Source organism: Furipterus horrens, unplaced genomic scaffold (assembly GCF_987537825.1).
Source record: "Furipterus horrens unplaced genomic scaffold, mFurHor1.1.pri manual_scaffold_2, whole genome shotgun sequence".
Classification (NCBI taxonomy): domain Eukaryota; kingdom Metazoa; phylum Chordata; class Mammalia; order Chiroptera; family Furipteridae; genus Furipterus; species Furipterus horrens.
Genome location: NW_028327172.1, coordinates 41,019,843 through 41,034,998, shown reverse-complemented (window position 1 = coordinate 41,034,998; position 15,156 = coordinate 41,019,843). Strand labels below are relative to the sequence as shown.

The 15,156-nt window shown below is 42.5% G+C and overlaps 1 protein-coding gene across 1 annotated transcript; it reads right to left on the bottom strand.

The window, feature by feature from the left end:
- Positions 1–741: 741 nt before the first annotated feature.
- OVCH2 (ovochymase 2) lies at positions 742–15,156 on the bottom strand. The gene is given in 13 exon segments (XM_090267280.1): positions 742–932; positions 1,446–1,539; positions 2,982–3,112; positions 3,472–3,612; positions 4,361–4,485; positions 4,605–4,695; positions 7,336–7,561; positions 8,704–8,855; positions 9,101–9,196; positions 9,545–9,714; positions 11,197–11,288; positions 12,897–13,006; positions 15,069–15,156. Coding segments are annotated over 13 exon segments (1,707 nt in total).

Genomic DNA, 15,156 nt, shown 5'->3' with positions numbered 1-15,156 from the left:
ACACTTGCTGGTTTAATCCTCACTGCATTCGTACCAGGCATGTTATTCACCGTTTGTAAGGTTGAAGAAAATGAGTCTTAGATGACTCTTAGATCACATATCTAGTAAGCACAGGCCAAGATTCAGACATACAGTTGATCCTCATCCTTTGCAGATTCTGCAATGGCAAATTCACTTACTTGCTAACCAGTGCTCATGGTACTTTCATGGTCATTCACAGACATTTGTGAAAAATGTGAGTCACCTGATGCATGTGTCCCTACTTGAGGTCTAACAAGGTGACACTCTGCCTTCTTGTTTCAGCTCTCATGAGAGTTCTTTCCATGGTCTGTTTAGTGCCACATTTTTTGTGGGTTTTTTTTGTTTTTGGGGTTTTTTTGGTGACTTTGCTATTTAAAATGGCCCTGAACATAGCGCTGAAGTGCCATCTAGTGTTCCTAAGTGGAAGGAGGCTGTGACGTCTGAAAATACATATGATGGATAAAGTTTGTTCAGGTTTGAGTTATTGTGGTATTGGCTGTGATTTGGTGTTAATGAATCAACAGAATATATTAAATAAGGTTACTTTCAAAAGAAACAGACATAAACCAGAGGCTCATAGAAACCTAACCCTGCACCTCCCCTAGGAACACTGGTTCAGTATCCACTAATTTAAGTGTTTGTGGTGACTTTATAGAACAGAATTGCTTCAGATAATGAGATTCGATTGGATCCATGTTGGGCTCTAAAGGCTGTCCTTGATTAACACATTATGAAGATGAGAACTTGGACCCGAGGAGCTGGTGCCTTTTCCTTCTTACCTGTTTCAGGAATGAAGGAGACTGTAGCCTGAAAGCCTCTGAAGGTCACATTTTCATTCGACTGGAAGCTGATGAACATTACACCTGAGGAGCTCAGCACAGGAGCGGGGGCAACAAAGCCACACAACCGAGCTGGTTCAAGTCCAGCCCAGGCAAGACATGGTGAAGGGCCCAGCAAATAGACGTGACATTGCAGTAAAGAAAAAAAAAATAATTGTCCTTTAGGTAACTGTGAGGAAATAAACTTTTCTGGTGGATGTCACTATTTTTTCAAAATAGACAGGCAGTTGGCTTCTTTTTAGTACATTTTTAACCCCATCAACATTTCGATTCTGTTTATCTCCCTAACCCTTGTACTAGGAATGCCACTAAGGGAATTGGTTCTGGCCAGAGGGCTTAGTGGCATTTTCCCCTTCTGACCTCTCATTCATGTGGGCTTCCCATATTTTCTGTTCAAAGGGTCCTTTGATTCTACCTCTCGCTCATCCTGCCATGATGTAGGAGAAGGAGGCGGGATGGAGAGAGTGTATGGAGGGGCAGAGGTGGTGCAGGGAAATGAAGGACCATTGAGCCAGATCCTTTTAGTTCCCCAAAAGGACTGGGTCCAAATGCAGACCAGGGAAGCTGAGCTCTAGGAACACAAACCTATTTCCTTCTTCCTTTCTGCATCGTTGTGCACTGTCATGTAGTCGGAAGTGCAGTCTCCACTCTCCTCTATTTCCAGATTCTGAAAAGAAAGCTGAGAAGACTCAACATTACATCCAGAGTAAATAATTGGAATGAATCACCTGATTTCGGTTAAGCAGAGAAGTTTAGATTGCTCAACTTGTGCGGGAGTGTGACCTTCGGTGAGAAAGTTAGTGGGACGTTCATGAGTGGGTTAAGTTATTAATACTTAGGAAAAGATGCTGTACCACAGGCTCCCAAACCTGCTGAATCATCTCAGCTGCCAAATACATTCTCAATATAAGGGTAGGAAAATATCCAAATATTTGAACTTCCTTGCTCCCTGCTAGGAGGAGCAAAGAAACAGCAAAGAACAATATTTGAGCAGTTTGACAGCACTGGCCAATTGCGCATGAAAGAGCAGTGGGACAGAGGGCTGATGAAGCAGGAGTTTCGATTTTAAATATACAGATTCAGTGGAGCCTGAGCACTCAGCCAACGGCACAGGACTGCAAGGATTGGACAGACATGGAGGCGAATGATCATTATTAGTGAGTGTAGGCATGGGGAGAGGGAACTGTGCCAGAAACAGGATTTATTCAAACGTTTCTTAAGCCCTTACTGTAAGGCTTTCTGGAAATGAGCGCTTTCCTCTCTGGGTCACGGTATGCACGCAGTTATGACTTGGGGTGCTAATTTCCAAATTACTATGTAGAATGAGGCCTGTGGGATGCTGCAGTCCCTGGTGGGGTGTGAGAGCCTCATTTCACTGATGCACAGCACTCAGTGTACAATTATTGAATAGATGTTTTTAACTTCTAGCTCTGGCATGTTCAGATTTTCAACTAAATTTGTCTTCATTCTCCTTCTAGAAAATGCTCATACTTAAACTTCAATCCCCCATCCCTGATAACAAACCTTTTTCTTAAATTCTGCTTCCTCCTGAAATGTCCACCCTGTGTTTGTGTTTCAGAAAAGTTTAAGAAAGATCTATGCTTACTTCCTCTGTGTCTTCTTCTCCCACTCATTGGCTTCTGTGTGATCTTCTTTCTGCTCCTGACATCTGACTTCACGTGATAGTTCAGACACCACCACTCCTACCTCCTCTCTGCTGTTCAATTGTCCAATCCAATTATTCTACCCTTTTATTGGGAGATGAGGTGGGGACTGGGCAGTGAATACTCAGTCCTCCTTTTCTTTAAATTCTATCTTTGTGTGGTAAATCCAAAATATTGGCCACACCATTTTGTTTACTTTGTTTAGTGTTTTAAATTAAAGGCTCCATTATAACAAAAAGTAAAGTGCGCCATCTGGTGGTAAGTCTGGGTAATTGCAGGGGAGATAGGCTGGTCTGTTATTCAAGTGTTTGTTGACAGCCTTGTATGCCAGATAGTAGGTACTAGGTACTAAATATACAGCAGTGCATAAATCAGGTAAAAACTTCTGCAATCATGGTGCTTATGTTTGCTATTCTGTGGAGTTGCCATAGCAAAGTAAGGGTAACAGAATCAGTACCTTAATCAGGTAATGTTTGGGGGCTTGAAAAACCCAGTTACAGTTGGCCATGTCACTATAGTCTTCAGGATAATGAAGACTCTGTATGGGGCCTTCTTCAAAAAGGACAGTTAGGGACCTGCAACCAGAATCTGAAACACAAGGGAAAACATCTCAACAGTGGCATTCGCAAGCACAGAGGAATCCCTTTGTTTCCCTTCCTGTCTCCCACAGGTGATGCATGAACTGAACCTTCAAGCAGAGCCAGTGAGAAGGAAGCAGCAAATGCACTGATTTCCCAGAATTCACAAGGCCCTCTCCCCTCGCTTGCATGTGCAGTAGCCAGACCCTAGGGGTGCCTGTCCCAGCATCTCACTGACCTGTGCCCCTCTCCACTGTGGAGCCAGCTGGGCCTCGGGATGGAGTCCCCTGCCCCTCACCTAATTCCTGTGGGACCTCAGCTTCTACAAAAGCCCTGCATCGTGTGTGATAAAAAAATAAATGGCTTTACCAGGAAGGTAGTTGGGTTTAAGAGCTTTGTAGGTAAGATTAAACCCAGCGGCGTAATCTGTGGCATCAGAGAAGAACTTCAGCCGTAAAGAGTTGGAGGCCACAAGAACTGATGAAGCGAAGCTTTTTCCACAGAACTTCCCTGCAACATAAGAAGATTCTTTGTTCAGAGTCTAGAACACAGCACCCATTCAAAGATGTAAGGAGAAAGGAACTAGTCATCATGGTAGTGCAGGATTGTCTAAACCAGGGTTTCTCGGCCTTGGCACTACTGACATTTTGAACTGGAACGTTTTTTGTGTTCAGGCTTCTGTGCATTGTAGGATATGTTGCAACATTCCTGACCTCTAACCTCTAGATGCCAGTAACACTCCGTCCAGCTGTGACAACCAAGAAAGCTTCTAAGATATTGCCAAGTGTCTCCTGGGAGGCAAAATCACCTCCAGCTAAGAACCAAAGAAATTTGTTTTTTATATAGGTAACTTTTCTCTCCTACTCACAAGTGTCCATTTTTAGTCTTAGCTGGACAAGGCAGGCGAAGGTCATTTCCATGCCTAGAAAAGCAGCATGCTGCTGGGAGGCCCTGAGAGGCCCTGCGTGATGTCTGCATTTCACTCCTTGTGGGCTCCGTGTGAGTGAGTGAGTGTAGGAAGTGAGTGTAGGAAGCCTGGTTCCATGGGAAGCAGATGCAGCAAATAAAATGCTCCGTGGCCTAACAGCCATCCCACACGCTCAGATTTAGTTCTTTTCTGCTGTTAGTTCTGAGACTCAAAAGCTGGAGACAGGAAATGTAGCGTTTACTGATGTCTCTGTGCCAGACAGATTGTAACCAGGCCCTGTTAAGCCCTGCTAGCACTGGTGTCCACTTGACAATGTGAAAATCCACTCACCAGTAAGTCTGTCTTCTGAAGAATGTATTGACAGGTAATTGTGGTGACAAGACTCTGCATCCAAGTGGGAAAAACTGAGTAACACATGCATTTCCTCTGGCACCAACAGGGTCCAGACACACAGCCTGCAGGCAGATGCATTAACGAGGTGTTATTTCTAGACATAAAGTCGCTGTCACAGTTAATGGGCACAGTCAGACCAGAGGTGGGAGTTGGGAGAGGGCTCATGGAGGAGGCTACTCACTGCTTGTGGTCATAATATAGGTAGGGGCTTTCTGGGAAGTGCAGCTCCCCCTCAGACTCGCTGACCTCATGATCCTTCTCACTGCATGAGGCTGGGAGGGAACAAGAATCCGGCTAAGGTGAGGGCTGGTCACAGCAGCCCTGCCTTTCCTTGACCTCTACAGACGCTGGAACCTCCTGGGTCTTCGTTACGCACGCTTCCTTTTTTCACGAAACCCTTTTCTGCCTTGGCTTCTGGGTGCCTTTTCTTTTTTATTCCTTTTAGGTACTGCTTAACCTTGAGAGTCTGTGGTTTCTTCTTCATTTTTGTTTCTCCGACCCCATACTCCATTCTATAAATACAGGTAGTTCCCAGGTTCTATCATTAGTTTTCATCTGTCTCTGCCTGAGCCCTCTGCCCAGTCTCATTCATGCCCTTGATTTCAGCTTCATCTCTACGTGTCTGAACTTCAGACCTGATTTTTCAATTGTCCCCTAGCTATCTCCCCTGAAACTTAACATGTTATAAATGACATTTCTCTTGGGTATGCACTTCTGGCTTGATTACTTTAATGTGCCTTTTTCTTAGCCTCTCATGACCAAAACATAGGTAGCATCCTTGATTCCTTCCTCTGTACTCTTGATTTAAGTGACCAACAAGTTCTAATTCTTCTTGTTTCTGTTCTCTCCTTTTCATTCTCTGGCCCTTGCTCTAGGTCAAGCCTTCATTTCTTGTCTCTGGAACTAATGCATAATCGCATAAATCTGACTGGAATTCTTTTCCCTTCCAATCAATCCCTATGTGCTGTTCTTACACTTCTAAAGTATAGCTATAATCTATTGAATTAATCAACTTACTGTTAATCAAGAAAGTCCAAACTTTTTACTGGCTCTCAAAATTTCCATAATTTGGTCTCAAAGTTATCTTTCTAATAAGACCCCATCACATATCCTGCACTTCAGCTGCTTTGATTCGCTGGGCTCTATTGCAGCCCATTTTCCTATCTCCATCCTTTAGTGTCCATCCCGGATGACGACTGGAATATGTGTTTTTCTTTACCTGTATCCCACTTTCCACCTGACAAACGTCTACTCATTCTTTGTCCTTTAAGGTTCATCTGAGAAGACATCTGTGCTCCAAAGCCACCTCTGTTTTTCTTACTGCTCTGAGCTCTCAGGGTACTCTTCCTCGCATTGCTTTTTGTAGGTAGTTCCACAGGCTCACAGAACCACTGCAGATTTGAGCTAAAGATGCCTTAGAAACCATCTGGGTCAAACTTTTTTCTTTATGAAAGAGGAAACTGAGGTCCAGAGGCAGGAAAGAGCTTCCCAAATTCACAGAGTGAATTCATTGCACTCACATAATGTAACACTGGGCTGTGTACCCTGGATAAGTAAAGACACTTTCAGGGCAAGGGCTGTAGCTTATTGACCACAGCTGCACCACTTCTCCCTCCTCCTGTAAGCCTCTGATCCAAAGCAAGGTGGCAGATGTTTGCTGAATTGAGATGGAGCTCTAGATTGACACGATGTGAAATGGGAGGGAATCTGGGGCCCCAGCTGGTTGAGGGACTATGCTGCCTGGCATGGGATGGCTGTGGGTTTTCCAAGGTGTGGCTTTATACCTAGTGAGTGAGGACACCTCTTGCAGAGGGAGACTTTTCATATTCAGAAATGCTAGATATTAAGTCATGCTTCTAGGAGTAGGCTGGAGAAATACCCACCTCTAAAGCTCTTTCTCCACTTCCCTGTGAAAGAAAAAGAAAGATGCAGTTCAAGGTTTGTGCTACCCTAAGTAGTATTTTAGGAAGTTAGCATTTCCCTGGCTTGAAAGTGCAGAGATTTTCAAGTCTGTATGCAACTAATGAAAATCTTATCCATGGATAGAACAGAAGGGATAAGCTGACAAAGCAGAAATTGGCCTTTTGTTTTAAGGAGATGATTTCACTCTCTTTATTAAATAAGTGAATTAAATGACAGGCTTTGACTAGCTTGGAGGTTACACAGAGGAAGAAGAGGTCATCTGGTCTATACTTCTCTCATATTACATGAGACAGGAAACAAGATGGAAGTAAGTCACCCACAGCCACGAAAGAATTCCTTGGATAGCCACAGCTTGAACTGAGGGCTCAGGTACCTGCCACTGGACCATTTACTTGAAAACAAAGCCAAGTTCTTATTAATTTGAATTAACCCCTTTGGGGGAAAAATAGAAGCCCTACTGAGGCCAGAAGCCACCAGTTAAGAAAACAACTAAGTTTGATTTAGCGGCAAAAAGGAAGTTTCCGTTAACTCACTGGTCAGTCTAGTAGAAGGGTGTATGTAGACTCAGGCCTTTTCAGACTTACTGTACCTGGATCTGTACCAGGCCTTCTCAACCATGGCATCGCTGACATTTGGGCTGCATCATTCTTTTATCATGGGAGTTGTCCTGTGCATTGTAAGAGGCTTGGCAGCAGCCATGGCCTGTAGCCACTAGATGCTGGTGTCACCCCCACCCCTAGTTGTGACAACCGAAAATGTCTCCAGATATTGTCCCCTGGGGTCAATATTTCCTGTGATTGATAACCACCAATCTATACTATTGCTTGCTGAATCTTGCTAGCACAGTTGAGAAGTAGCGAATACATATTTGTATGTTGTAACCACATATCACGTTTTACTCTTGTTATAGCTTAAGGAAATATCACAGTCCTTATGTGCTACCCTTAGAGTGGTCCCGACTTGCCTAGACTGCGGATGTTCTCTCTGGCCCCAGCTTCTTGAGCTTATGTGCTAACTTTTATTACCAATTTGGATGTGTTTTTGGATCCAGGGAAGCACTTTGCTAAGATCTGTGAAGATCCCAGGGGATCCTTGGTCATCTTTCTGCACATTGTTTCTCCAGCCTCGACCACAGCCCAAACCCCAGGAAGTCACACCGGCAAGAGTCCAAGCCCGTCTCTTATTCTGGCACATGAGGGGACCTCCTGAATCTCCCTGTAGGGAGAAAAAGCCTCTGTTACCATCATGGTCAGTGTCTGAGCCCCAAAGTACTCACTCTTTTCCCCCATAAAGATGCTAGATGAATACCACATGATCTCACCAAACACAGGAAACTAATGAACAGCACTAACAAACGAGCAAAACAGAACCAGAGGCATGGAAACAAGGAGCAGACTGACAGTAACCAGGGGGGAGGGAGGAGGGGATAAAGGGGGGAAAGAAGGGGAAGGGTCTAATCAAGGAACTACTATGAATGACCCATGGACAATAGGGTGGGGACTGAATGTGGGATGGGGCTGGGCTGGATAGGGAGAAGCAATGGGGGAAAAGTGGGACAACTAATAGAAAAACAATTTTTAAAAAGTTTAAAAAAAGATGCTAGGTGAGGATCAATGACATTTCTTCGCTTCTGACAATTTGGACTCAGGCCTGGGAGAACAGGCAAGTACAATTCACGTTAGATCTTCAAATATCAGTGGAGCCTATCAGTTCCAACTCCTTCTTTCCTATCCTAGGCTTTCAGCAAACATCAGGCTTTCTTCCTCTTCCTGTCTCCTCTCACAGGCTCAGAGAAGTCTTGCCCAGTAGTAAAATTGACCTCAGGTCCTGACTGCTGTGGCTCAGTGGATTGAGCGTCGGCCTGCGGGCCAAGTGTCGCTGGTTCGATTCCCAGTCAGGGCACATGACTAGGTTGCACGTCAGGTCCCCAGCTGGGGGCTTGAGTAAGAGGCAACCACATAGTGATGTTTCTCTCCCTCTCTTTCTCCTTTCCCCCTCTCTAAAAATAAAGTAAACAAACAAATAAATAATTTAAAAAAACTGACTTCAGATTTTGGTTAGCAGGAGGGATGGAGGGAAAGTAAATTTCTCATTATACATGACCTGGAAACTTCCAACCAGGAAAGAGCCAGCCATTCTTTAGAGATATTATTGGCATTATCTGTTATTTAATCATTTGCAAAAAATGAAAGGTCTCCTTTGAATTCACACTCCCTGGTATAAACAGGTTGTTTAAAGTGTCCCTTTATTTTGACTCAACCTCTCCTGTCACTCTTGACCTTTCCTTTCAGAGTCCAGTCTTACAAAGCTGAGGGAAGCCCTGCCTGGGACCCGTCAGCCCAGCTGCTCCCACCTACCTGACACGCATCTCTCCCTCCATCTGGGAAGCCTGTGCAGAGAAAGGTCCGCCCACTGATAGGTTTCTTTAGGGTTAACAGAGCTGCTGCACACTCCTCCTTGGTCAAAATGGGCAGGTTCACTTCCTGCAAGACTTGTGAGGGGACGCCGTCTAGAAAACACAGAGATAAGAGCCCCCGCAAGGCATTCTCCCACCCTTGCTGAGTTGAAGGTGCCTGCTCCATTCACGCTTGTGTCTCCTGGGAATACCTGAATTTCTAAGTACATTTTCGTATTCTCTGTTTTTAAAAATGTTTACACTTTTTTTTTTTTTTTAAAGATTAGAATTTCTATTTTCTGATTACCCAACAGAAAGTTCTGACAGCCGATTAAGGGTAGGAGCATAGAGGTTCTGACCTTCAGTCAGGCGGCCCCAACCTGCAGTTGTACAAATCAGTCCAGCCTTAAATCGTTCTCCTGGCTCTGGAAGGCACATGGGCCCCACAAACTGGCCTGAAAGAAAGAGCAAGGCAGGACATGGGGCAGAGGGCACCAGAAGCCACTCATCAGCTGGCATCTAGGTGATTCCCCCATGGTCTTGGAAGAGCTGTAATATTTCTGTCTGACACTTCAGGCATCACTTGTCAGACAATGGAAGACCCTCTCCCGACTCTATGTAATCCCATATCCAAGGCTACAAGCGAGAGCATTTCAGATAGGGGACACTGCACCCCAAATCCTTGTCTCTAAGTCCTTGACCCAGAATTGTTGGCCATAATATATGCTGTAAGGGATGTGCTATAGGACAGAACATATGGAGAACACAGGATAGATCATTCAGAATGAGCCTGAAATATCTACCAAAGTGGAAGGTGCCAGCCATCTTCAGAAGAGCAATATCGTAGTCCATTGGTTTCTGGGTGGAGAAATATGGATGTATGATGATGGTTTCAGTGCTGAGGGTTTGCTCTTCTGGCTCTGTGTGGCTCAAGTCATGTTTCCCAGCAGTAACATTCAAAGCTGCAATATTTCTATGAAGAGGAAGCAGAAACATGAATTGTTTTCATTGAGCCTCTGAGTACACTTGCAATGGTTGACAAACGGGCCTCTTCTTCAGAATGGCATGGATGGATAATGGGGGATCATGGCTGCTGAACAGAGAAAGGGAGAATGATTCCAGCACTTCTTGGTAAAAATGCAGAAATCCTCAATCTGAGTGGGGGGAGTAGTAAAGAATGGCCTCATGGAGTCGATGATGTAATAAGTCAAATACTTTGCAATGGTATTTGTAAAATGTCTAAAGATGTATATATTTACATTATAATTCAGGGGTCAAAGCTAGAGTGGACTTTACTTAGCTACCCTAGGTGGTTGGCCTGGCCTCAATATCAACAAATGATTTGTGATCCTTACTAAGTCTGTTGCTTAATTGTCGGAGATCTAATGCATAATGTATTAATATACTGTGAAGGATATAATAGCACCATAACTCTAGCATCCCAGAGAGCACACACTCTCAGGGCTTTGAAACTGATTACAACAATGGGAGGTGGGGATCTTCTCTTTACTTCCTCTATGTTTGTAATTTAGGGACCTGGCATGACACAGGAAAGACCATTCTGTTCCCCTTCCTGAAGCAAAGTTATCTGAAAGGAACTGGATGGGATGAATAGAGATGGATTAAGATCTTTGGGCTTGCCATCTGTTGAGACCTTTCATTCCCAAAAGTGATGAGTTTATAAAAAATTGGGAGGGGCATAATTTTCTTTTGGTGTACTTTCCTGGCTCTTGGCTATGTTAAGTACCTAAACTAACACACAGGGACTCGTTAGCCTTGACTCTTCTTTAGACTGCCAGCTCTTTGGGGGCAGGAATTATGTCTTATTTATCTTTGTATCTTTGGTACCCAGTAGTGTCCAGCGCCAAATAAATATCCAGCAGATGTTTGTAGATTTGAAATAGGGCAAATAGGGGAACATGATCTTGATTTCAATCTAATGAGTACCAAGAACTCTGGAAACAATAGAACATTTGAAAACACACAGGAAAGGGGATGAAGGATGGAAGCTGTTAGATTGAAGCTCATAGAGGCAGGATCAATATGAAAAAAGATATTGGAGCCTTTATGTTTTACTGGCCTCCTTCTGTTCTCTTTTATTCATTCCTTAAGATGCATTAATTAACTGCATGATTTTTTTTTTCACTGAAATTTAGGGAAACTAAGAAAACTCTCACAAATATATCTCTGTAATCCTTCTTTTTCTCACTTGGATATTATTCTTTATTAACTTCCATTCATATTTAACTCTTCTACCTCTGCAAGAGATGTATGTTTTCTACCAAGTTGAGTACCCTCTGACAACATCACTAAGCCCTACTTGTGTTACACAATTAAGATGTTCTCTTACTAGAGCATACATCACACAGTTCCTGTTTTAAGAGCTTATTGCTGCTGATTCCAAGGGAAAAGAAGGGTGATCTGACCTTCATCCATGTGCTAGGCCTTCCCTTACCTCTTTGCAACGCAGTGAGCAGCTGTAACCACCCACTGAGGAGAGACAATGGTTCCTCCACAGATGTGCTTCTGCCTTCGCTTCAGAGACACCTAAATCACAAAGACCTTAAATAAGAGCAAATCAGTGCCCTGGGATCCCCCCAAACCTGGGGACTGAGCATATTCTGAAAAATAGACCCAGATATCTTCTTCATAGATTCTAGAAATCACGGATGTAAATGTGTAAAACCTATTTCACTACAGCCCAGAAAAAGAGCAGTGCTGGCACCACAACATTCCCAGCCCTAGTTCACAGGCGAGGTGGTTATTTTCAGATAATCGGCTCTAAGTATTTATTCTGTGTAAGTTGTTGGTATTAATTTATTTTTATCATAATATTGATTCATACTGTTACTCTAACAATATAAACAATATCTGTGATTGAAGAGAAAGAAAAAGAATTCTAAGATGCAGCAGAATCCAGATGAACAGGTTTGGGAGAAAGGCGCAGGGAGAGGGTGAGGGGAGGCTTTCAGCACATGCTCCAGTTCCTCTAAGCCTCTTAGAGAAATAGTCTGGACCTCCAGTCTTCTAATACTATTAACTGTTTGACCTCCACAACTACTTTCAGCCTATTTTTTTACTCTGCCTCTCTCTTTGGTATATCCTGTTCATAATATTTGATTTGCCTTTAAAATGACTTACAGAGTACAAGTAATAATTTTAATTCCATTGTTGGAATAAGAAAGTAAGCAATTTATCAGAATTGTTCTCCTTTTGACCAACAAGTGATTGAAAAATATTTAATGCAGAGAAAAGGCTAAGAATAGACTAAAGAGCAATTTAGTAAAAGTCAGTGATTCCTCTCAGACTATAATTTGAATATGGACTTCTGAATTGACTAACCAACCAATTGACCAAGTAAGGAACTGATCAACCAACTCTTCAACCGAGTAATGAACTCATCAACCCGGTGAACACAAACTGAGTTAACCAACCATTACTAAATATCTAGTCACCTAAAAGTTAGTATGACTGACTCAAGAGAAGTAAAAATAAAGAGCTGTCACTCCACTTGCATAATTAAATGGCAAGAATACAATATAGCTCCCAGGGTAAAGAAAGATGGGGAATGTTTAAAGACAATAAATGTAAACACCATTGGCTAGGGACAGAAGCACAGAGACATTTCTGTGGCATGGAAGGATCAGGAAATTAGACTGAGACAGAATTCTTAGGCTATTAGCTATTAAGACAGCAGTAGCCTTGATTATTCCCTGAGAGGTCCTGTGCTATAGGTACAAATCTTATACCTCAGACATAAAGTAGACCTTTGACTTCCCTGGACATCTTTAACTATAATGAGATAAGTATATTTTTTAATATATGTATTAAATCAGAACATTATTTTTTAAATTGTATATTTAAACGTTTTTCATCTTCTTGAAGTGGGATATTTGTCTTAGGAGTTGAAAGTTTGGCATGGCATTTGCAATTTTTGGAACAGGTCAATAGTGCACATAACTATTCTGGACACACTTTTTCTGGATCTTAACTGGTACAGACCACGAGGGACTTCAACCCCTGCACAGACTCACGAGATCTATGGTGACGAGCTACGCAGAATGGAGCACACTGATGAGTAGCATGTGATTCTGAGAGATCCAGTCCTGAGACAGCTCATAGTTCACTCACTAGAGGATGTTCTCTGAGACTCACCTGCCATGGGTAAGAGCCCTTTACCACTTGGCTTCCCCCAACAATGCGACTGAAAATGTTAAAGTAATTCCAAGGCTGTGTCTTTACCGGACTCTGCCCACAAGTGGGAGCTGGGGAAAGAAAGGACCAAAATAAATAAATAAATAAATAAAATTAGTGATTAGATAGCTTCTAAGACTAAGGGATACAGGGAACTCTTCTGAGCAAGAAATCTGTAGGACATGGATCATGTAGAGATTGCAAAATGGTTTTAAGTTAATTGTGGGATTTGCTGTGGTTGGTAGTACAAAGGATTATTCTGTTTTTGTCACGTAGAACATGCATATCATGATATGAAGACCTAGGGCCTCAGAGGTAGATCTCCACTGGGTTAGCAGAGGAGGTGCAACCCCTCTGTTTTGAGGCTCCTCACAACACTCAGTGTACTTCTATGACATTAGTCACATGCATTATGGTTATTTCTGTGTCTTTCAACCTAACTAGACAGTGGGCTCCTGAAAGGTATGAACTTAATCTTAGAAGTACCTATATCCACAATAGTTAACACAGTTCCTGATGCATAGAAGTTGCTCAGTTAATTCATTAAGTGAATGATGCCATAGTCTGCCTTAGATTGTAATTGCATGTACATCTTCTCTGCTCCACCAGGGGGCAGAGTCTGAGACCATGTTCTGTGATACCTGGCATACAGTCAGATACTGGATTTAAGTCTCTCTGAGGGTAGAAAGTAGCAGATTGTTCAAGGAGAGTGAAGTGGAGAGAAGATTGTGTCCTGATTCACACACACACCAGACTGGTGTTAGGATAGAAGAGTTGCCAGTTAATGGAAGAAAGAACTCTTTTGTCTTCGTGGAAAAGACTTTGTCCCCGAAAAGAATTTCATTTACTTACTCATCCTCAATTTTTTGACTCCTCAGCTACGAGATGGATTAAAGATATTTGCAACTGCCTGATCATTCACTGTCTTCTGTCCCTACTGCAGATCATTCTTTTCTACATGTTTTCTAGGAGGACCTAGAAAGCCCTGCCTCATAAATTACCCACTTATTTGCCTAGCTGAGTCCTCTAATCCTTATTATTCAGCTTGGACATCACCTCAACTGAGAAGTCTTCCTTGATTTCCTCAAGATATGTTTTAAGTGTCTCTCTTCTTTACTGTGTAGTACTCTTTTTTTCCTCTCTACTTTTATAGTTTTGCTCTGCAATATTGTGATAGTGAATTGCTTGTCTCTCTTCCTCTTGGACTGTGACCTACTTGAGGGAAAAAAAACTGTGTCTTTATTCATCTCTGTATTTCCAAGATTTAGCGCAATTCTTAGCATAGGATACTTACAAAAGCTGGGTGGATGAACCAAAGGTTTTCCTTGAGAATGTATCCTTGAGAGTACGGCTATTTAGATTAATATATTAAAATATACAAAGGTCTTTCAAATAATTTCTCCTTTAACCCCCACCATTCTGTGCCTGTAAATCAAGCACTATTGTCTCCACTTTACAGATGAGGAAACAAAGAATAAAAGAGACGCATGGTTAATTCACGGCAAAGCATGGATGTAACACTAAGCTTTCTGATTCTGAACCCATTGCAACCATGACATTGGATCAAAAGCTTATTTTCTGTTTGGGCTGAATGAATCATACATACCCCAGACATAAAAGTTACTGTTTTCTGAACTCTTTGGAGCAAAGAGAGAAAACATGATGATGCTCAGGGCTGGCACAGATCTGACTGTGGAGAAGCCTGCTGAGAACTGTTCTCAGCTTTCACTTGAGCAAAAAAGACCATTTATAATACACTACAGTGAACATGCTACACATTAACCAGCATGGAAGTTTTCCAAAAAATTACAAATGCTTCCAAATTTGTGCTGATTTCCTGAATTTGTTCCACGAATGAGGATGGGATTGTGTAATATGTCTAAGTGAACAATCCCAGTTATCTCCAGGTCAGTGCAGCTTGTCCAAGTTGTATTCTGTAACCGTTTTTCCAAGTTTTATGTGCTGATTTCAGGAGAAGAGTTCAAAATAATTACAGGAAAAACAATTAGGTCTCCACAATATGTTTGCTTTTCTGGTTTTCCCAGAGGAATATAGACTGGAGTTACGATGCCCAGTGCCAGCAAAGGTTATTCCTTCAGCCTAAGGTAATTATAGAGCTTGTTTGGAACTTACCTTTGGAAAGAGAGAGAGTTGCAGATTTACCTTGTTCCAAACAGATGATTCCGAGTAGTAAAACTAGCTTATTCTTACTCAATGGCAT